At 43.1% G+C, this 24,697-nt stretch overlaps 1 protein-coding gene across 1 annotated transcript in view; it reads right to left on the minus strand.

Moving 5' to 3' along the window:
- The window catches only part of myo16 (myosin XVI), a gene marked incomplete at both ends in the record, with an annotated part of 134,473 nt that overhangs the window by 102,080 nt on the left and 7,696 nt on the right, over positions 1-24,697 (minus strand). Inside the window, 3 exons of the mRNA XM_080753066.1 lie at positions 4,901-5,044; positions 9,748-9,818; positions 24,108-24,377. Of these exons, the coding sequence (XP_080609192.1) occupies positions 4,901-5,044; positions 9,748-9,818; positions 24,108-24,377 (485 nt within the window). The remainder of the gene's footprint in view (positions 1-4,900; positions 5,045-9,747; positions 9,819-24,107; positions 24,378-24,697) is intronic.

Below are 24,697 nucleotides of genomic sequence, written 5' to 3' on the forward strand. Positions count from 1 at the left end.
TCAGTAACTGCTTTGTGTCAATCTCACGAGCCAAGAGATGTATTAATAATCCTACCTCAACAATAGGTATAACTCAAATACAGAGTAGGAGATTTTATTTTTCTTCTAACAATAAGCGATCTATAAGCTCTATAAGTAAAACTCAAATACTGAGTACAAGATTTTGTCTCCCAAAAAGCTCACAACATGTCGCAATGCGACACGTGTTGTGAGCTCGCACACGGTCTATTTTCGTTATTCGTCATAGGACATACAGGCTTAAGTGGTTAAAATGTCAATCATAATGGTCCTCCTGTGCACCTCGGACCCATCATTGGCCCCTGGACAATAATCGGCATGCGTTGGTGTGTGTGTGGTGCCTAGTGGGTAGGCAGCACGCATAAGGGATATGCGCTGTCCCTGACCTGTCACATGGAGCTCCAGTAATAGTCTATAGTAGTGTGTGTTGACGAGCCTATGGGTTGACAGACAGACACACCCTGCTCTGTCTCCCAGGACCATGTGTTGGCCCACACATGACCATAGCACTCTCAGATGTCAAAGCAGTATCAAACGCACCCAAATACCTTTGTATATCGTAATACATTGAAAATATGTTGAACAAATAAGGTAGAATATAAAAATGATAACATTTTTAAGTTGTGCTAAGCAGTCTCACAACATTTGATATCGGATAACTGGTTCAGATAAAAAAAACATATTAAATGTGATTGCCGGGGGAACCCGACGCTAAAGCCTGGCCCATCCATCCCGGAGAGATTCATCACATGTCTGACTCTGAGTGCGTATGAAACGCTGCTGATGGATATTAACGAGACGACGCCGACCCGTGGCTGGGCGCGCTGCGAGGGGTTAACAAGCTGACCCCTGACCCGGACACGCTTACAGACGCTATATACTGCGTGATGGATGCGCCTCAGTCGCTGTGGTGACAGCAATCTGTTAATGCTGCGGTTCATAATAGGTGTTTGTTGACCACAGAAGAAATCGATAAGAACAATGACGACCATGTGGCCGTACTTGGGAGGGTCGTCCCCCGGGGGCAACTCCTTTCTGGGTCCTTGGAGAGGGAGAGAGAGAGAGAGAGAGGGAGAGAGAGAGCTGTCCAAATGCTAGATGAATGACCACAGAAGGGACTACGCTCTACAGGGAGCAATCAGGGCCAACGGGACAGCTCCAACAAACTGCATCTACTGTACAGTATGTTGTTCAGAGCCCAGAATACATTTACCCATAAATGGATTCAACTAGTGTGAAGTCGAGGAGAGTGTAGCCAGCGGCTCTCTGTTAATCATTTGACTTCAAAGGACTTGGAGCGCCGCCGAAGTTTGAACATCATTTTCCAAGTGCTGAAAGTGGGTCAATCCACATCCGTACTCCCACTGGGCTCTGGACCGTTAAGATAGGAAATTATGTTTTGTATCAGAGATTGCCTTCTGAGGTTTGCGTTATCCCAATCCGACATCTTTCACAGTGAAGACACACAGAAAAGACATTTAGGGTCAACATCTGGCAGGGGACTGTAGTATGACAGAGCAGCCAAAACCAAAGTGTGGATTTGTTTGTGGTGTGGGTACACACACGACATGAGACAGCCTGACTCCTCTTGGCATTCTTAACCACTAACACTATAACCCTAACCCTAACAACTGAGCCACGTAACCACAAACAAAATCTAAACTATTTCGAAAATAGCCGAGCTACAATCTCACAATACTTGCGTTAAGGTTACATACCAGTATTGTGAGCTTGTAGATTGACTATTTTCAAATGATTGTCAAATATTTTCTTTTATGTTTGCCTAACGACACGCCCAAAATTGGGATGCCTGGGTCAAAGGGCTCAAACGGTGCACATTTCAACTGCATGTCAGAAAAAAATCGAACCTCTGTTCGAAGTGGAGCTGTGTGTGTGTGTGTGTGTGTGTGTGTGTGTGTGTGTGTGTGTGTGTGTGTGTGTGTGTATTGCAGTTGATGCTCAGGGCAGGCTAGACTCAACAGCACCTCTCTGGTCACCCAGGGTTACTACATACAGGCTACATACAGACCCACAGACCCACCCACCCACATACCCACATACCTACACACACGGCCACGTATAGGGAGCTTGTGTTCCACACAGCTCCAAAAACAAGGCAGAAGCTAGGAGATACCAGAAGACATATGGGACAACTCTGCAATTAATGAATTACTTAATGAATCACTTAGCAAATCCCTGCCTGGCTTCCACAGGAAAGGCCAATAGGAAAACATAATTTGCTTGCTTGTGATAACTGTCCTGTGCTGGGTTGTGGCTTTGAACAGAAAGCCAACTCAAATGTCACACATGGATCCGATCAAGGCTGGTTGGGCAACATTGAGCAAGTATTAGGATATTCATAAACCAGTCACAATTGTCCTTGGCCCTGGTCATATTATGTTGGAACCAATATGATGAAAAAGGAAAGGTAATTATTGTGTTCCTTAAATAAATCCATGTTTTCATTTGAGATGTATTTCTTTAGCCTGACAAAAAAGACCACCAAAACCACCATTTCTGAATTTTCTAAACCAAGAGGTCACTGCAACCAGCATCCTAGATTATGGACAGTTAATCCTGCCAGGGTCAAGATGAGGGACATTAACCAAAACTGGAACTGGGAATGGGGTTGCATTTAGAAATGGAGTTGGGAATGAGGGTGTTTGGAGATGCTTTCTCCCACTAAGCTGGTTGTGGGCTAGTGATAGGAGCATTATGATTGGGGCTCAGCTAACGCAAACACAGAGAGACTACATACCAAAGGCCCTCATCAACCGCTTTCATTTCCTTACGTTTACCCCACAAGGCATGTTGGTTGTGTCAGCTAAAATAAAAATCTAATATCAAGGGCAGAAACGGAGGATGACAAGAAAAGGATGGACAAAGAGAAACAAAGAGGCAGAGGAAACTCACAAAACTCAATTATCCGTCATCTGTGCCAATCAAGGATAAGACGATGTCACTCAGGCTCAACTGACGAGACCTGCTGTTCAAGCTCTCATTAAAATGTAGAGCATATTCTGAGGGTAAGATCTTCCACTTAAGAGCCCTGATAAAGAGAGCAGCCTGAGAACAGAAGAGAAGGTCTGGGCACTGGTGGGAGAGGCGGGTGTTTAAAGTGTCTGAGAAAAAAGGGAAATTGCGTCTAACGGAAATGCGGTGTCACTGGAGCTATTTTTACCCAGGCAGCCAGGCTGTGCCTTGAGCTCTCTCCTTTCACAAACCTATCCTCCCTGCATGCTTGTGCCAGGAACAGCAGCACATTGTACTGTACTGTACTGTATCTTAGGATGGAGAAAAAAAACATATATAATGTATTCCACAAGTGCTTTTCAACATGAACCCTACAGTAGCATCCTATTCTGGGCATGTCATAATAGGTGTACATTCGGCTAAAATAGCAGATCTATAAGCTCACAGCACTTCTCAATGAGAGACTTTAGATTGGCTATTGTCAGCAAAGAGATTTGGTGTAGACTAGAGGGGGAAAAGCAGGGGGCCATGTATTAGCTCTAAGGGGGGACCTCAGTCAAGTACATAAGGTTTAAGTGGTTAACTCTGTTGGCTTACTGGGCTGTAGTGTGAGTAGCAGTCTACTCACAGCCAACACACACACACACGCACGCGCACACAAGCACGCAGAAGAGGATATCTAGTCGAAGAGACCAATTAGTATCGAAACACATTCAAGCTGTCCTATTTTGCATTTTACTAGAGGGGAGCCATGGAAAATATTGATTTGATGTTAGTGGAGTCACTGCAGTGAGCTGGAAACAATACTTAAACTATACCCATATTCCTCACATGAACTCTCTCTTTCATCCATCTCTCCATCAATCCCTCCTTCCCTCCTCCAGCCGGGCTGATGTCTGATGTGTGTAAGTGTGACCTCATTAGCTAGAAACTGGGTCTACGTTCTCTGTGAATGGCAGACATTCAGTTTAGTGCTTCCCAGGGTGCAGTATTAATTCTTTCCCTCTCTCTCTCCCTCTCTCCCTGCCCCAGCAGAGCACCGCCTGCCATGTCTAATATGAGTGTTTGGCATATCTATATCACATCCTGCTGTACTAGCGAGGCAGCCTGCATGGATCTCTGCATTGGGGAAATGAAATGGACATAAACACATGCACGCACGCACACACACATCCCTGGCAGCCCTTCAAACGTAACTCAACTTGGTTTACATCTATCGCCCGCCTTGCAGACAGCCAGCCAGTCTAATATACCGGACCCAATCCAACCCTGCCAGGGCCTAAGCCAACCCTCGCAGGGTCTAATCAACGGAACCAGAGCAAAACCCAGCCCACTGCTCCGTGAGGCTATACATGCTGCATGTGTCCTCCCCTACAGCTGGCCCCACTCTCACTGTGGACCTAATCAGTACAGCCACCGTAGCAGACGCTCACCGTCCCCGCAGACAAATGCAAGTCCTGGGATCCGTCTCTGCAGAACAGACAGTCATTGATATCAAGCTAATGCAGAATTTCTGGATACGCTCATGTCCAATAAGTGACGTTGGCTGTGAAATAACACATCAAGTGCATGAAGTGTGTCAATTTTGCATATTAGAACTAGACAAGTGGCGAGATAATACAGTTTATCCAAACGATTGTTTCGTGGTCGAAACGGCATGGATCAACATGAAGATTCCAACAAAGCGAAGTGACTGTGTCCATCAGTGTGTGTGTGTGTGTGTGTGTGTGTGTGTGTGTGTGTGTGTGTGTGTGCGCGCGTGCGTGCGTGCGTGCGTGCGTGTGTTAACATCCTCGGTGAGATCTATCCGTTTGTAACCCTTGGACATTCTCAAATGAACCCTGAGGGACTTTACTGTGTGGATGCATGCGTCATGGACGCGTTCATCATATATGGTGGCGTTTCTCACCAGCAGCAGCAGGAGGACCACGTCGGCGTGGTCGCACGCGCTCGCCACGTGCAGCGCGGTCCACAGGTCCTCGTCCTGCAGGTTGGCGTTCAGGCCTCGCTCCATCAGAAGCTCAGCGGCAAACACGTTGTCGTGACGAGCGCACTGTGGGATGTGAGAGCACAAGTTGGTGTTTCACCCATTTAGGCCTGAACGCAAATCTGTGTCAATTTAAATTTGAACCACTTTAATCGTTATTTTATGCTTTAGCTATTGAAAAATAGCAGATATACAAGCTCGCAGCACAGCTGCTATTTTTGAGAAATCGTGAACATTTGTGCAAGTCTTTTAATGTTTTTGACCTGATTCTATAAATGTCTTCTAAGTCCTTATTCTAAATTCATGTCAAGGACCCCCGAAATTACATGTATTTGGCCACGGACCCCCATCTCAAAATATGTTGTTCCGGGGACCACCAGCTCAACATGATAGCGGTCTTGAGAACGGTGGTTCCCCAAACTTTTTAGCTTGTGACCCAAAAGAGAAATTAGACATTAACAATGCGTTGTGAGCTTGTAGATCTGCTGTTTCCACTCATTTGGGTCCTGGGCGAATGTCTAATGTCTCTTTTGGGTTACTGGCTAAAACGTTTGGGAACCACTGGCCTAATGCATATCAAACAGGGGGTCTTTGAAATTAAAAACTTTGAGAAAGTGCTTTAAAAGGTGTGTGCGTATGTGTGCGTGCATGTGTGTGTGTGTGTTCAGTCATTGTTAACTACACTCAGAGGAAATCTGTGGTTGAGCATGAGCAAGCATAGTAGCAATAAATGAATGTAAGAGTAATATGTACAGTAACAGCTCCAAGAATTAGTCGCCATAGGGGTTGGGCTTGTGCAAGAATGTGCAAGAATATTCAATGTAATGTAATGCAGCATGATCCCGGAGGGTAAATCACTTCTCTTCAATAATTGACCCAGCAGTGGCTTGCTCAGAGGGGGAGCAATCAGAGGATAAGTACACTCTGAGAAATGATTCTGCGGCCGAGTATATGGCACTATTAGAAAAAGTTATATTTACTCAATAAAATCACTGAATATCATGTATGTGATTGTTTGAGTAGGTCACACCAAACGAAATGAGTAAAAATCCAACTGTTCGTTTTGAGTTAGATGTACATATATTATTTGAGTTAATTTCGTGAGAATAAATTAGTATTTGACCAACTGATTTTATTCATGAATTATACTCAATTTGTTTTGGTAATTTTCCTTCATAATATTTGAGTATGGAGTACTTATATGGATCAATTTAAAAAGACCCTTAATTATTATTCATTCCAACTAAATAATCTTTCATCTCTCACAACAACCTAAACAATTGAGTAGATATGACTAAGATTCAAAATTGTACACAAGGGTTCATGGGAAAAAAAAGGGTTCATGGGAAAATTCTACTGGAACATTCTGTCAACAAACAGCAGCAGCAGCAGCAGCAGCAGCAGCACACATCTTTTTCAACAAGAGACCTGGAGAGTGTTTGCAAATATTGGTAAGTAGATTTACTGTATCTTTGTGCATATAGGCTACATAAATGTATTGGGTATAACTTGTGTTCTTTACAAAGGTTTGTAAAGAACACAGATATTAAGCATTAGATGACATGATGTTGTCAGCCAGCAGACATCAAGGATAGTTGGCCTGCCTTGTTAGATGTTTACAGAAATGGTTACAGGAATTAGACCTGAATGTGACAGACATCTTGTCATTGTAGTTAACCACTTGTATACCCTAGCATCCCTATCCTGGGGGAAAATACCAGATCTATAATCTCACGTCTTCTTTTTTACTCTCTTCCCCTCATCTCTGTCTTCCAGGTTAGTGCAAAGTTCAGGATGATCACCACACTGAATCTTGAGCCAAAATGTATGGCAATGTTGGACTTCTATACCCCCAAACTACTGTCCATGTTCCAGTCCAAGAAGGGCAGTTTGGGCACAAATGAGTATTCTACTTCAGGTATGAAACTTTCATTTACTCTAACTGCTTTAATTATATTTCACCTGGCTAATGACTATAATTACTACATTCATTTATGCTAAACTCATCTTTATCCCCTGCAACTCTCTCTCCTGATTATTCATTTCTAAATGTATGTCTTAATAGCTACTAAGGACAGTCTCCCAGCTTCCGTTGCTAAAACTGGGTTGTGGAAACAATTGTATTGCCAAAGTTTATGTTAGTTTATGAAAGTGCAGTCATACTTTTTCTTTATTGTTCAAATAATTATGTTTCTATTCTGCAGAGAGGAATCCCCAATCAACGAACACGAGAGGTCATCATCCGATGTCTCGTCGACCAGTGTCAAGATCAAGGACTTTCAAGTTAGTAAAATATTTTTTTTTACGTTTTAATGTGATCGTGGATGAGACCATCACATGCAAAGGAACAGCATAGTGATGTCCAGAGAAGGTTGTGACATTGGCTGAATGGCTGTTGCATCCGTTGCATGTCTGGTCCAACTTATTCAAGATTATGCCCAGGGCTGCATGTGTGGAGACAGCTAGGATTGCTCAATGTGTGTCTGTGTGTCTTGTAACATTTAGCCTGAAAGTGAGCTCTAAACAATTATCTTCACAATGTGTGCAGGAAGGAAGCTGCTGGTGCACCTGTCAGAGTAGAAGAGAAGTTGACAGAGGAGGTGATGCTGAAGAAGATGAAGATCTACCTGCTGCAGAACCAAGAGGACTCAATGAATGAACCTACTGATGTAGGTATTGTGATTAAGGGCATCACTGCCCTCAACAATCTTGGGGATCTGCTGCTATCTGTTGGGACTGTTCTATGCCTTTAATCTGAGATACCCCAAGAACCTCAGATATGGTCTTGAGATGTTCCAAAAAGTACTAGTTGAGTTGGATCCCGGACACCTTTCAGCCAAAGTTCAGAGACTGAAAAAATGTCTGCTTGCCGACTACTGTTCAGCAAGATGCTCTCAGAACGTGGGTATAACCAACTGAAAGTGGATTTATTGACAAAACAGCATTTTTGCAATGGTATTTGTTGCTGATAGTAATTAGTTCATGTAAAGTGTTTGTTTCTGGTGCATTCGAGTCATAATGCAAACAGGTCAGTTTAGCATATAGACATTACACGTGTGCATAGTCAATATGTTTAAATGTTGAGCTACTGTAAATGCTTATTTATTATTTCATATTCCAAGTTGTGATTTCCTTTCATGCCAAATGGCCTCTGACTGTCTTCTTTAATGTATTTTGTGGTTATGACTTACTGTTTATTTGATGGGCTCATTGTTCTTATGGTGCATAATGTTTGACAGACTGCTTACTTACAGTATGCACAGTTCAATTAGAGGTACTTATATACAGTATTGTGAACACACACTGCTCTTTAGTAAACTTTAAATTTTTTAAAAGTGTCAGGGATACCCCTTTCCTGATCATTATCTTTAAACATATTGTTTTTGCAGGCATTGTTGCATGTCATTTACATACTAAAGTATGTTGAATGTTCATACTTGATGTGGTGTTACAATGGTCAAAATGAGTTGATTAAAAACATAATTATCTGCATAATTATTTCATGTGTATTCATTTGACATCATGTACTCCTGGAATAAAAGGTAAAGTAAATGAAAGGGGTAAAATGGTACTATATGAATTAAATCAATAAAAGTAAATGAATAGAGTAAATGTGACATATTTGTTTTGTTAAATCATACTCTAATATTCAATTAGATCTACTTAATATTTCAATGTATTTACTTGTAGTCTTTTGTGGCATTGACTGAATCATTTAATTAAATCTACTCAATTTCTTTAGGTCATTGTACTCAATTTTAGTTGTTAATAAGTACGTAAAGGTTTTGGTTACTTTTACTCAAATTAATTGAGTTTCATTTACCTGATTTCATATCAGTAATATTTACTCAATATTTTTGAGTGTAAAAATGTTTCACCAATAAAATTGAGTAGAGCCTAGTTTTTGTTCTAAGAGTGTATCTTGCTCGGGGGCACTTAACCACATAAACCCTGCAGTGTCCCTATTCTGAGCATAGGCATGTCATAATAATAGGCAAACATTCTGCGAAAATAGGAGAAGACATTTGAAGAAGAAGACCATGTACATAGACCCCTGGTGGACCCCAGTCACCTAGGTCAGTGGTTCTCAACCTTTTTAGGCAGCGACCTCCAAAATAATCATAATTTTAACTGGGGACCCCCCAACCTGACAAGCACTAAGAGTTGAGGCATTACATTTTGTATAACACGGTAAAAATAGCAGATCTACATGCTCACAACGCCTCGCAACGTGAGGCGTTGTGAGCATGTAGAACGGCTATTTTCACAATTTCTGCCTCTAATATTTGACAATTTGGCCAATGTTTAATTTGTCATTTTAGAGGTATTAAAAGGTCCTTAAATTGTCACTTGTGTGCATATACCCTCTAAACACTTAAACTTTATGTTGGTTTGTTTACTGTTGAGTGAGAAATCAATGTTGCACATTAAGTTACTGTAATCATCTGGGGACCCCCCAAAAAAATGTGGGGACCCCCGTCAACCCCCTGGGGGTCCCGACCCACGTCAACCCCCTGGGGGTCCCGACCCACAGGTTGAGAACCACTGACCTAAGTATATAGGGTTGAAGTGGTTAATCAGTTGGCACGAAGCCCAGGCTCACCATCTCATTCCTAGATGACTGCTCTAAAGTGTCTCCTGAGCTACTGCCACCATAAATACTCATGTTAGCAGCTTGTATGTGTACTGTGCATACTGTATGAAAAAGTTTAAAAGTGTATGTATGTGTGTGTGCATGTGCATGTTTGGTGTGTCCGTCTCTGTCTCACCAGGTGTAGCAGCGACCCTCCAGAAGAGATGGGTGTGTTGGGGTCGACACCCTCCTTCAGCAGACGCAACACTGTAACACAACACAGGACAAGTGGGTCATTTATACTGTATAGGCCTACGCACCCTTATGTTAACACCTTCTGCTGTATGTGACAACCAACAGGGTGCCCAGGGCATGGATGGACACACACGCACGCACGCCACACCTACTCACAAACTCACACACACACACGCACGCACCATTTGATTACACACAAATCCACTATGAGTGTTGTGTGCTCTTGAGGTGTAAATATACAGTACGTGTGTGTGTGTGTGTGTGTGTGCGTGTGTGTGTGTGTGTGTGTGTGTGTGTGTGTGTGTGTGTGTGTGTGTGTGTGTGTGTGTGTGTGTGTGTGTGTGCTCCCCAGTGGATACACACGCCACATCACATCGCCCCCACTCACACACTCACACACACACACACACGTACTGTATATTTACACCTCAGATTTGCAGAAACAAAAAGTATGGCCGCACACACACACACACACACACACACACACACACACACACACACACACACACACACACACACACACACACACACACACACACACACACACACACACACACACACACACAGTAACAGGTTGGCATTCATACTGCTACAGATTAAGTCATGGTAGCGCTTGGATTGATCATTATTACAAATTCAATCATTTATAGAATCTATACTGGGCTTGTGCCCCAGAAGAGAGATGAGAGAGAGAGGGAGGGAGGGAAGAAGACAGAGAGAAAGAGAGAGAGAGAGAGAGAGAGAGAGAGAGAGAGAGAGAGAGAGAGAGAGAGAGAGAGAGAGAGATGAGATATGTGGGTGGACAGACAAGAGAGAGCAGATGTGATGGAATAGACCAGAGGGAAGTGAAGCAGAGCGATGGCACCAGCACTGATGCACTGATACTATAGCACTTGATGGATAAAGCACGCACGCACGCACGCACGCACGCACGCACGCACGCCACGCACGCACGCACGCACGCACACACGCACACACATACTCACACACGTGCACGCACATGCACGCATGCAGGTGCATACTGTACTCTAACATTTTCAAGCACTATAAAGGCCTAGGAGGAGTGAAACCATAGTAATTACCATGGTGCAGTTAGTACACAGTAAAATCTGCAGTGTTCATTTTAACTGTGAGAGTGTAAAAATAATCACATAAGGGTCTCGTGTACTCTGGTGAAGACCCCATGGGGATTTTTGACTTAAGTGGTCACCATCTGGCTAGATGTGTTTAATGATCCCCCCATACCCCCCATTTCACTCTCTCTCTCTCTCTCTCTCTCTCTCTCTCTCTCTCTCTGTCTCTCGCCTTTTCTCTATGCGTGGGGAGAGAGAGAACGAGAGAGAGAGAGAGAGAGAGAGAGAGAGACACACACACACACACACACACACACACACACACACACACACACACACACACACACACACACACACAGACACAGACAGACACACACACACACACACACACACACACACACACACACACACACACACACACACACAGAGGACAACATGAGGGCAAAAATACCAGCAACACCCAGATGAGCTTCCATATGCAGATGTGTCTTACTGTATATTCATTGGAATGCTCTAATGAACACCTTCCATATACAGTAGCCGACAGGCAGATACAGGTCAAGGTAAGCAGTATGACACCACTAATGATAGAAGACTAGACTGCATAACAAACATGTGAGCATAGTGCATGGACGGTGTCGCACCATCCTTGCTACCAATAATTTTTGCAAGGTGCAGCTGGTTAAACATATTTAAAGTATGCTGCTAAGGTCAAATGCTATGTGAACAAGAAAATTCCAATGCATTTTAATGTAAATTTTAATGCAAATGGCAAAATAAACTTGAAACTTAGTTGCTACTGTATAACAAAATGGATTCCCTGATAAATATTTTGTATTTCTCTTTTATCTTATCTGATCTTATATTATATTAATAGCCATCATCACAGTTGCATTGCTTCATTCACTTCCTTAGGAAGCTCCCTGCTTTTGCCTGATCCCACCATACATTTATCATTAAATGAATGCATATTAATGTAACTTATGTCACAATGAGCACAATCTACGTAGTGGGAACCCATCGTCAAATAAAAGGGGAAAACTGTGTTCCGCGTCAGCACAGAATCTTGAGAGATTACGATGAGCATTACATTGCTTACATGCAAATCATCATGTACTCTTCTCACACACTACAATCTCCTAATGGCCCTCAGCACTTAATGGGTCTTAAATAGTTGAGGAGAAACAAAGTGGGCAACCTCCAGGTCACTCGACACAATTATCTCCTCAACTCAGGAACTCAAGGACTGTAAACCAGCAATTAAGACGAATCTAGAGTTCAACGTGTTACCAGGGAATACATAATGTCTGCCAAACCCGACATCAGCTGGCTGCTCAATTAACGAATGCTAAACATAGTGTGCAGCGAAATACTAAACTGTGCAAGGCAGAGAATCCAGACTGCCGGTTAGCGTTAGCCACCCGTCACTGAAGTTGACAGAAGGACCTGTCTGTGTTTTTTATGGGACATTATTGAGCATGACTAAAGGGAGACCAAAGGTCAAGTGCTATGTATTGACCCTCTGGGGCAATAAAAACACACAGAAGTGTGTCCAAGCAATACTGCCAATATGGAATCAATAGCACTGTTGTACTACTGCTGCCTACTGGTTGATGCACGCTCTGTGTATCTGGTCCAGTCACAGTGAAATCCTATGGACCCATAAGGGGTTAAATTAACACAGGATTTTTCTGTTATGTGTCAACACAGTCGATTTATAATTGCGACCGCAGGTCGCAGTTTACTATGAGAAACTTCACAGCTTGTCCGTGTCTGTCTGTCTGGACGTGTACACATTTTTACAGTCTATGGGGATACCTGAAGAAGGTGTGTGATTGAAAGCCTGTTCCTTTTGGCTTCAATTTGAATGTTTCTGAACATTGACAATAATAACATGCCCAAAATAGGGATGATGCCAGGTTGAAAGTGTTTAAACTCAGATTAAGTACTGCATCCGGCTGTTTAATAATGTTTTAATCTAAAGCAATCATCCTGTTGCTGCTGGTCACAGTTGTAGAATGGCTTACGACGTCGAACGGTAAGACAATTTTCTGGCTATGATACATTATCACTGTTGCATTAGCAATAGGTCTGTTGCAGCCAGGATGTTACTAATGGGGAAAGGGAGAGTGGGTGAAAGCACAGCTAACCGTCGTTTTGTGGAAAACCGCTAAACAGCTGAGTTTCCATAGCAACCAGATGAGGAACCGGTAGTGAGGAGGAGGGGGGAGGGTGGGGAGAGAGAGAGAGAGAGATAGAGGGGGAGAGAGCGAGAGTTTCCAAATGTACAGACCCTAAATGTTCACTCTAGCCACATCTTTCAGCACTCACAGCTATTGGCTTCATCAAACAAACCAAAGACTTGACCAATGTCCTAAAGGCATGAAGACATCATGGCTCTCATAGCATATTCCAGCCAACCCAAAAGATGACCACATAATATTACCCCTGGACTGTTACCACTGTCAAACTGTAGCCCAATCAAAAGCCTAAAAACCCTGATCTAGTCCATTACTAAACACTTTAACAGTACAGATGACAGATACAGTAAAGCCAGCAGAATTTAGAATCTGCTTAAAAACCTTCCTAGGCCAAATCTAGCATTCTTCTACAACTGAACATGACCACAATAGGATGATCTTCACTAAAGGTGAGATGGTAATAGAGCGTAGCAGCACCCTGGCCAAGATATGACTTCCGCTTGGTTCCAAGATTTCTAGCGGAAGTGCTGCGTTTAACAGAAGTTACATCATGCGGTGAGGGTCTGTTTACATTCCCCAGCGAAAGAACTAAAATAGATTGTAGCTCTTCTTAACTCGCTCTTAATCGGTGTAACATCACCTGAATCAATGTTTTAGTTTATATATTGTTTATTGTGAGCGCAACCGACGGAGCAGGAGACGTAGACACGTTTTTTTCCAGCGGGGAATACGTTTGCAGGGACTCCGCACTGTGAAAAGAAGACAACTTCCGCAAATATTCAGCCCCACCTCCTAGAACGGTCTCTGCCTCATATCTTGACCAGGCTTTTCTCTTCGCAGATGAGTAAGCCTGGCTACGCGAGGCTAGCGTAGCAGTTGCTGCCATTTTTTTTTAAAGCCTGGCTGCCTGGAATAAAGCCAACCAGGCTCCTGGTGAAACATGACCATAACATGTTTAATTCTGTTCATACAAATAAAATGCAAAAAGGTGAAGGTAACAAACAACATATTTTAAGAATGAAGGAACTATTTCTCCTAAGAGCCATTGCGTATACCTTTGGGGGAGGGGAAACGTTTCCTAAATAACACGAGCTCCACCAATCACATACGTCAACGTCACCGGATGTTACACTCACCGGATGTTATGGCATTGTGGCTAATGCAGTATTTCTCTGTGATTTTTACTTCTGGAAACTCGCTGCGAAGGTCTATACTAGCATTACCCTTAAAGGTAAGTTAAGGTTCTTACAGAATGTGTAGAGGCTAACATGTGTCAACCCCCCCCCCCCCCCCTCCCTCCCAAGAGAGCAGACAATTTACTTAATGATAAAGTTGGTTGGCCATATGGACCGTTTTCATGTTCTCCACACCTCCCACAGTCTCGTTACAGTGTATTCCACAACTTGGATCAAATCCATAGAAGTCCATAGATCCATGACAGCAGTATTTTCATTTTCTTCATTTCGCTATTCTTTGTGTGCATGGGGCATGACTCAGTGCATAGTGCCAGCCATTCTCACACTTTTTCTGGGCTCCTGTATCATCCATTCATAGTCAGGAGAGGGCCTCGTCTCACCTGGCTGGTCCATGTTTCTGAAATGAACTTTTAGAATGTTTTACTGAATGCTTACTTTATACTTCATACACCAATGTGTCACATCACAAAGTGTTGTGATCTTGTAGATTGCCTATTTTCGGGCCCGACCTCTGATGTGGAACAGATTTCACATATCACAATGTAGCCTCAATGCTGATAACTTTTCATTTTTAAGATTGTGTTAAAAACTACATGGGTGCTCTCCTCCAGAAATCCAGCCAACGGTCTGAATAAGATGAAATAATTGCTCATTTGTGTGAACGGGAGAGTGGAATGACTCCAAGGACTGCAGAGAAATTGATGTACAGTATTTTTAATCCACTTTCTGGGTTGGAGAGATTTGGGGGTATCCGAGTAATTTAACACTCTGCTCTTTAAGCTTCCCCCTGGGCATCTTAGACCTATTGGAAACCTATTAAACATAAGTAAAGGAACAAAACATTTTAATTAAATTTGAGTTTAAAATCAAGTATAATTTTTTTTTTTTATGTATAGTCTCAGCACAGTAGCAGAGACTATGTTTTGTACCCTGTCCGTCCATCTATTCCATCCTGATTGGCTAAGATTGGCTTCCAAAGTTTGCATTTTGAACAAAATTCCTCAATCATGCGACTGCACACACATTGGCCCTAGGCCAAGTAGAAATGCCACCCTCCATTTTTAAATCGGCCTTAAGATGGCGCTATAACAGGCCAATTCATGTTTTTACCTATAACTGGAGTTACTGGACCGATAGTGTGAAACTTTGCACTCACATTCCCACTAGGCAGAGGAACACATGCCACCCTTTTCACATTGTCCTGCTAAACATATTTGTTGATTGGACAGATTTTGTCAGGCAAATCGGTATCTGTCCGATTCTTTATATTCCTGATTGGCGAATTTCAAACAGTGCTGGCCCACAATAACCTACCTGATCTGACAGAGACCTGTTCTCAGAGGAACACATTTGCTAGTTATTATTACTGTACCTCCCCTATGCCCTTTAACATTATTCCATAAGACCAAAATACTTAATTTAACAATTTATGACTGTATAGCTCCCATAGTTAGTACAGCCAAGTCCCAGCGCACAACAGCCCTGCCAATCGGGCTCAGCCCTATTGCCAATCTGCCAATCAGGCTCAGCCCTATTGGCAAGACAGGTTGTGTGTTGGTCTGGCGAGGGAGGGGTAGCCCCGGGTTCAATCCCCACTTCCACGCATCCTCATTTATTATTGTACGATGGTGTTGAACTGCGCAAAACAAGTTCACAACACATCACATCATCTGCTATTTCAGCTACGCAACACCAGTGTACAACATATTATACGACATGATGTGAGCTTGTAGATCGGTTATTTAGTATAAATAAAGCATAATAAATATACTGTTTACTAGGTCTAGGCTATTTCTGAGAACCTGCTTTGCCAATAATCTATCACAACTTCATCTTTCCTCCCTGGTGCCCCCTTCGTTTATTTTATTGTATTTTATTGTTTTTCTTACACCTTTTTATCCCCAGTTTAGTCGTTAAGCCAATTGAATCCTCCCCACACATATTTCTGTGTGAACTTGACACTGAATGTGAGCCCCCACCGGGAATAGAGGCCTCCTCCGTCCTACTCCTCCCGTCCAACACTCCCCGCTGACATGCAGGTGCCGCCCACCCCGTAGGATTACACACAGACAGCGAAACATATCTCCCTCCCTGCCCGGCATCCCTCCCCTGAACACGGGCCAATTGTGTTCGGCAAAGACGCACGACAAAGCCGGATGTTCCGCGACGGATTTGAACCCCTAGACTTACATTCTTTACTTAAGTAAAAGTATCAATACTGCAATGTAGATGTACTCTGTTACAAGTAGAGAAGTCCGGTATTCAACATTTACTTGAGTAAAAGTACAAAAGTATTGGTATCAAAATGTACTAAAAGTACCAAAAGTAAAAGTACTCATTGTGCAGAATGTCCCATTTCAAGTTATCAAATATATAAAAATCTTTTGAAAATCAGCAGATCTACAAGCTCACAATGCTTGTAGATCAGCTATTTTAAAATGGTAAAAATGTATATATGGCTTAAGTGGTTATGTTTTGTAATAATAATTAAAATCTACAAATTAACCAGTAACTAAAGTTTTGAAATAAATGTAGTGGAGTAAACAACAAATGTAGTGGATCCAAACAACATTTGGATCCGAGATGTTGTGGAGTAGAAGTAAAAGTATTGGAAATTGGAATTACTCAAGGAAAGTACAAATAACTCAAAAGTGTACTTAAGTACATTACTTAACACATCTGGTGCCAACCCCGAGTTTCCCGAGTTTGAAAAGGTACTACCGCTGTGCCAACCCCGAGTTTCTCGAGTTTGGGCCGTTTAAATAAATAAATAAAAAATAAAAAATCAACATTTTTTTTTGGACCTCCAGAAATGTATTAGGCATGATCGCGATCGCGAAATTGCATGTTTAACCCCCATACCAACCCATTCTTTCAAACATGGCAGCCATGTTTGTTTACATCTGAAGAAAACATAATGGCTGATAAATCATGAATGCCTGAACGGATTTCCAAGCGGATTTTTTTGTTTGAAAGCTGTGAACAGTGTGCACACGTGGTGCATCATCTAGGCATGGGCGTGCACTTTTTACACAATTGCGCAATTACATGGAAGTCTATGGTAACCATGGCAACGTGGGACATTGAAGAGAAAAAATCATAGCAACATAAGTGTTAACTGTACACCACTGTTTTCCACTGCCCCACCGAGCGCCCTATTTTTCCCTGTAAAAAAGAAGTATAGAAAGGGATGTCCGAGTGCTAGGTTCCACTATTTTTATTCTCTATTCATCCTCTATTCTCTCTTTCTCCAGTTTGCATTTGTCTTCAGAGGGGATTCGGCTGAGTGTCACAGTGTGACATGTTTTCTTCCACTGTGAAGCACCCTGGGCGACTGGATCGATGCAGGGTGTTGATGACCAACTCTGGCTGTGACTGATAAATGAGAGCCAGCTAAATGTCTCGAGGGTCCGGGAGCAGGACACTGCTACAGCTTACTACAGTAACAGAGAGTAATGTCCAACGGTCAACTGTGGAGGCTAGGGGGCTTTATTCTAGCGGGTGCTTTCCAATCCAGACAGATGTCTTCTCCTCTGACGAGCCATATCGGGATATTGTTTCCTTCGAAAAAACATGTTTCACGATGATACACCGGAGAGCTATTAGGGTGTAAAAATGCAAGTCTGACACAAGTGCTGTTTGTCAAGCTGTGTGCTGTTCAATATGGTCTGCGAGAATCACATCTAATCGGTGGTGGAAAAAGTGGACATTTCTTACTTAAGTGAACGTATCAATACTGCTGTGTAGAAATACTCTGTTACAAGTAACAGTCCAGAATTATGAAAAGTAAAAAGTGAGCTTGTAGATCGGCTATTTTTTGGCAAAGACATTTGATAGAGTAAAAAAAAGACTGTATCAATTACGTATACTATAAGTACCTTTTTCCAATTATAGGGTTTAAGTGGTAAAGGATATGCAGCTCGGCAAATAAAAGGTGAATTGATCTCAGTGCATGACAGAGGACGTTATCACGATAAATGAAATCTCCACGATACGATTATCGTGAGTGTTTTTTATCACGATAAACGATAATATCACGTATCGTCACATCCCTACTCTGCAGAGTAAAATCCTCCGTGTTAACTCCAATAAGGGCCATTTGTACACTATCAGAGTTGAATTAACACTGAGGATTGTACCGTGTCAGAGAGAACTGATCAGTCTCTGTGAGACCTTGTGGGGGCAACTGCAAGGTGGTGGATCTATACAATGTGTTGCGGATCAATACAACGGGAGGACATCTAGAGGAGTGTGTTTGTGTGTGTGTGAGTGTGAGTGTGAGTGTGAGTGTGAGTGTGAGTGTGTGTGTGTGTGTGTGTGTAAGTGTGTGTGTGTGTGTGTGTGTGTGTGTGCGGAGTCGGGGGTTAATAGTGTCTCCACTATATAGATGAGGACCGACACCGCTACCAGTCCCACATGTAATTACAACTCCCTCAGGTGACAGGACGTCTCAATCCTCACCACATGTAAACACAAGCAAACATGCATACGGCATGCACCGGTTTTAGAAGATGGTAATGTACATGGGAATTATATTGATGGATAAAATTACATTTTGCCCAATCTGTATGGTACAGTATGTTAATACAATAATAAGACCAGCACATCTGCAGTCGGGATGTGAACATGATGTGGATTTCAGCCAATTCGAATCCACCATCTTGGAATTTCCAGTCCCGAAAAGCAACCAGAAACCCCCTTTAATTTTTTTTAGTTAATGGGACCTTAATTTACAAAAATGTACATCATGATAATTGAAAGAACAGGGCAAGAGATTTCCCTTTGTTAAAATAAGGGTTATATAGCTCTATATACTGATAATACTCATTATATAAAGTGTTCAGTAACAGGGATCTCCCTGTCTTCCCAGCTCTTTAGTGAACAGAAAATGTATTTTCAGGCAGGGATACCAATTGTATACAATCAGCCCTGCAATCAGCCCCTGATCTCTCACGAACCTACTAGTTTATATAAACGATATATCTGACAGTCTTTGTCTGGAATGTAATACATTGACTTGTGTTGCAACTGAACCTCTGTCCTTCTAGTTGGTGGACGGTGTTTTAAACCAATACACCTATAGGTATGATATTATAATCACATGATAACAGGATGAACAAAATCCCCATCTGGTCAGCAACTGTACACCGACTGAGATATTAGCTTTTTATAAGATTGTATAAATCATTCCTGTGGGCTCGGGGTCATCACTCTTATTGAGTTTGCTGGTAACCAGCAGCTCAATAAAAAACCCACAGACCCCAGAGTACAATGGTTCATACCCTTATTCAGTTGGGAGGACATGATGGGAATTGATTGTGAGGTGCATGATTCTCGGAGTGGAACAGCTGGTGCCGTTCCACTTGCGCCTCGCCTAGATGAAGTTAAGGGATGAGTTTGGGAAAAGCAATTTCACCAAATGTCACACGGCATCCAAGCCGTGTGTTTGCATATGACAGAGAAGGAGAGAGGAAATTATGTCTACACATCTCCCTTTCTTTAGGACCACATTCTCTCTCACCTTAACCCTTTTCTGCACTCTAAGACCCCTCCGGTTCAGCCTGAAATTGCCTTTCATTTCATTTTGTTTTCTGGCTCAGTTTCTTTCTTTACCATCTTTTTCACCCTGCTTTTATTTTTCGCTCTTCCAGCCTCTCTTTAATTCCATTCAACTTGGTTTGATTTCCTGCTCATAACAGATAAGCAACACAAGTGTGTGTGTGTGTGTGTGTGTGTGTGTGTGTGTGTGTGTGTGTGTGTGTGTGTGTGTGTGTGTGTGTGTGTGAGACAAAGATCAGAGAGAGAAAGAGATCTGGTTACCTGGATGCCTCGTCAGCAGAGTGAGTTTCTATACTGTATCTCTGAATGGGATCTTGAAACCAGCTCCCCCAAAACCAGCCCTTAATTAAGACATGCTGACAAAGGCTAACCGCATCCATCACTCAAGCACTGCACTGCACGCACGCACGCACGCACACACGCACGCACGCATCTTCAAAATAATTAATACCTAAGATGTCTTTTAATCCTCTTTTGTTTTCTCCAATCATTATTATTCTGGGTGAGGTTGGGGGTTGGGGGACATGGAAAATTGAAAAGAAAAGTAATTAATAGAAGATCAGGATGAAAGGGGTGCATGCTGTTAATTCAACAGATAACAGAACCCGTCTGCGACATTCAGCGGCGCCCGGCGTCTTCACGCCGTTTGGACACGGTCTATCACGTCCATTTCATGGATTCACACTTCAAGGGAGACCAAGGAGATGGGAGGGCCCTCCAAGACCTGGAAGGAATCTGCATCGCTCTAGATTTGAACCACTTTAACCATTGTTTTATGCTTTAACTATTCACAGCGGCGAGATTGTAGATCTGCTATTTTTGAAAAATTGTGAAAATATTTGAATATATATTTTTTAACGAACATTTGCAACTCAAATCATTCTTTCTCCGGGTCCCTGGAGCAACATATTTTGAGATGGGGGTCTGCAGTCAAATACATATATTTCTAGGGATCCTTGACATTAAAAGGTTTGAGCACCACTCATATACTGTAGAAACATATGTTTTTCCGAAAACCGTTTTAGAAGACTTTAGGTATTTTTCAGGTCTTAATAAAGACATGGTAGATGGTGGAAAAAGTAATCGACAATTCGTTGAGAGGGGTTTAATTCTGTTCATCATATCTAGTGCTGCAGAGATGCTGCCTGGATCATTTGCATCAAAGCACGGGGTCCCCACTCCCCAGGGGTGAAGAATAAGCATTTACACATTCACTCCCTTCCTCAGTTGTTAGGGTTAGGGTTAGACCTCATCTCACCCAAAAAACCCTAACATAGGGTACACGTTATTTAAGTCCTCTTCTCTTAAAATGCCTGAAGATTCTGTGGTATAACATTAGCATTCCCCTGGGAACGGTGCATGCCCGAGGCAACGACTTTCATCACTTACAGTATGAATGGCGAGGAATGGTGAAATGAAGCAATGGAGAGTGTGTATTGCAATGCAATCCCTCAAAAATCTCCCCAGTACCATTTAATGGATGCTCAAACAGCCATTGTTGTAGAGTAGCATATGCTTCTATGACTTCTTCCAAGAATCAATTCAAAGCAGCTGAGCTGGCCTCACAAAAGCCCTTCAGTGCTGCATGTTGCAGCACAGCAGCTTCAGCGGGCCTCTGTGAGGTTCACTTAACACTGTAGATCACAAAGATTTCAAACAGTCGTATGATTCAATAAGACAGTCCCTGTATGCGTCCATCTCACACTGTGTCTGAAACCACTATTTTACTTTGTCTGGCTCTCATTCTTTTCCCTTGCACATCACTAAATAGACAGGAGATCATATGATGGCAGCCGGTCAAGTCCAGTGCCACCAGTCTGGTGCCAGTGTGATGCCACGCTGAAGCCTGGGTGGTATAATGGGCATTAGGAGTAGGAGTAGCGGGATTGATTCATGCCCAGCCAAGGAACCCAGGTTTCAGTCTGGCAGTTGGCTGGACACACCAGCTGCTCCCAACGATCCCAGCTGAACCTTGGTGGAAGCCAAAGGGGAGGGGAGTAGCATGGTGACCCGCAGGGGTGTCACACCAAATTCTGGGCCCTGGGTACAAGGATTCACTGCGGGCCCCCCATGAATGTTCTTCATAGGGGGAGGGGGTTTAACCCATTTAGACTGGGAACGCATTATTACGCATTATTTTGTGCTCTCTAACTATTGCAGATATACAAGCTCACAGCGCGGCACCGAGTGCCACGCTGTGAGCTTGTACAGTAGATCTGCTATTTTAAAAAAATCGTGAAAAGTCTTTGAATATTTTAAAGGTTTTTTTTAAACCCATGTTTCTGTGTAAGTGCTGCTCAAACCTTTTCATGTGAATGACCCCCAAAATGACGTGACATCACCAACAATTTTAGCCAAAAATTGCCAAAGATTTACCTTGTTTATTCATGACACGCCCACTTTAAGTAAAGATCATCAGCACATAAACTGAAGCATTTGATTCCATTTTTATGTGAGAGACGATCGACATGGCAGTAAAAGATAAGAAAATAAAGTCCAGGCTGAATTTGGCCTGAATTCCCTTGTAACATTCTGTAGAACCGCAACAGTCATCGATCACTAAATGACAGTGTGTGTGTGTGTGTGTGTGTGTGTGTGTGTGTGTGTGTGTGTGTGTGTGTGTGTGTGTGTGTGTGTGTGTGTGTGTGTGTGTGTGTGTGTGTGTGTGTGTGTGAGAGAGAGAGAGTATAGTCTTAATGGGAGCTGGTCTACAGCTCTGCTTCTATCGAAGCCCGAGGGCAAACTGTATGATTTACTATCAGTCAGAGAGGAGCTCTCTCTCATCTTGCCATGAGGGTCAGCCACACAATCCTTAATGAAGAACCACTCACTGGAATGACTATTAGTTGTACAGGTTTACCCAGCAAACAAGTGCTAGATTCATTCCCTTAATCTTGACCCAAACCTGAACTCTCGCCACTATAATGACTGGCTCAGTGGTAAGATCATTGGGAAGGACCAGGAGCCACTCAGCAGTATCCACAAGAAACAGACAGTAAAACATGCCTCTCGAATAACTGAGGACAACATACACACCCTTCACAGTCACACCCATTACAGATTAATGCCCTCAGGCCTTCAACACGTAGCCTCGACATTCACCAAAAAGCTCAGCTAGCTTCGTGCTTCCATCAGACCGTTGAATGCCTAGGTCTGGTGGAGCCCGGACTGCCCCCCCCCCCCCCTCTCGATAAGTAATAGTATTAATACTGCAATGTGGAAATACTCTGTTACAAATAAAATTGGCTATTTTCAACTGGCTGAAATGTATATAGGGCTACAAAGTAACTGGTACAGCTAGCGGAACCACTGTAAAAGGCACAGGGTACTATGGGATAAATCTAGCCAGTGCTCCATTTCACCACATCCATTTTGCCCCATTTGCCCTTTAACCGTTTTAGTGCCAGCCCCTAGAGGGCGCCAAAGAATGCCAGGGTTTGTCCCATAGGCGAGCGTATTAGCATCCGGGGACTCACGTTGCAGTGACGCGCGTGCTCACGTTCGTGCACGTCATGGAAAGGTCCCGGATGAAAATGGCTACAGAATAGCTATTAGCATTTTGTCATTTAAAAGATCATTTTTAGGCGATTTCGCCGTAAATAAACCTCACGCCACATACCTAAAAACACAATCCAGAGATATGGGCCTCCAAAGATGTGGTTTTTCATTGGATTCGGCGGCGATTCGCGGCAACGTTCGTGGCTAACGGCCGGCCGGGGGGCGCCCGGATTTCGAACACTGGATTGAAAATTTAGGCCCAGGCTTCAGAAGGCCTCGGATCATTTTATTCATTTCATTAAAAAAGCCGGACATGTTCGGGATAGGCACACTGGACGTCGTTCCGGAAGCGGCGCTGAACATTCAGTGAACATTGGGGGGCTCAAAAATGTATTTTAAACCATTTTTAATGGAATATATCGTCGGACCATGTAAAATGGCTAGCTGGCTAGCGTAGGACGAGCCAGGACCACCCACGACTCTACAAGCAGCTCAGGGTAAGTCAATTAATTAAAAAAAAATTGTATTGGATTGAAATAAAGCCGAACATGTTCGGGATAGGCACAGAATGAGTTAAGAGTTACTTACTTGGAGTACACACTAGCTCTCTGCTGTACTCACACCACACACACACACACACACACACACACACACACACACACACACACACAAACACAAACACACACACACACACACACACACACACACACACACACACACACACTTTTGCAGACACAACATGCACCATACATACATACACACAGACACACAAACCTTCTTTGTCATCGTGGCGGATGATGGCGTCCTGTATGACGTCGGCCGGGCTGAAGCGAATGCGGTGCTTCTTGCGGTGGCCGGGCAGGGCGCGGGACTTGACTCCGCCCTGCTGGCGCTGCAGACTCTTCTCTCTCTCGTAGTACGCCCTGAGCTGGTCACAGCGCATCCGCCTGACCAGCCTCTGTCGCTGGCCTATGGGGAGAGACTCCAGCAGGCACTGGTCTATCTCCATGTTCTGACGAAAGACGTTACATAGTTGGAAACAACCTGCGGACAAAGAGAAGGAGAAAGGTTGCAGGTGACATGCTCCTCCATATTTAGAGTATGTATATACTACATAAACCTAGTATACTGTAAGAATGTATCAGGGCTGGACACTGAGGTCTCAGAGGCAGGTCATGTTCTACTTGTCCAGAGGTCATGCCTACTTGCCCGAAAAGTCAATTGTCCATTACAAAATGATAGGTCAAATTTGAATTACCGTTCACCGTAAAACTTATTTCTACTTGCATGCCTGAAACTTTTCCTTACTTTCCTTAGCCTGTTAAAAATATCAAAGTCTCAGTTGATGTCACAGGAATGAACAA

This window comes from Nannobrachium achirus, assembly GCF_963921795.1.
Source record: "Nannobrachium achirus genome assembly, chromosome: 22".
NCBI lineage: Eukaryota > Metazoa > Chordata > Actinopteri > Myctophiformes > Myctophidae > Nannobrachium > Nannobrachium achirus.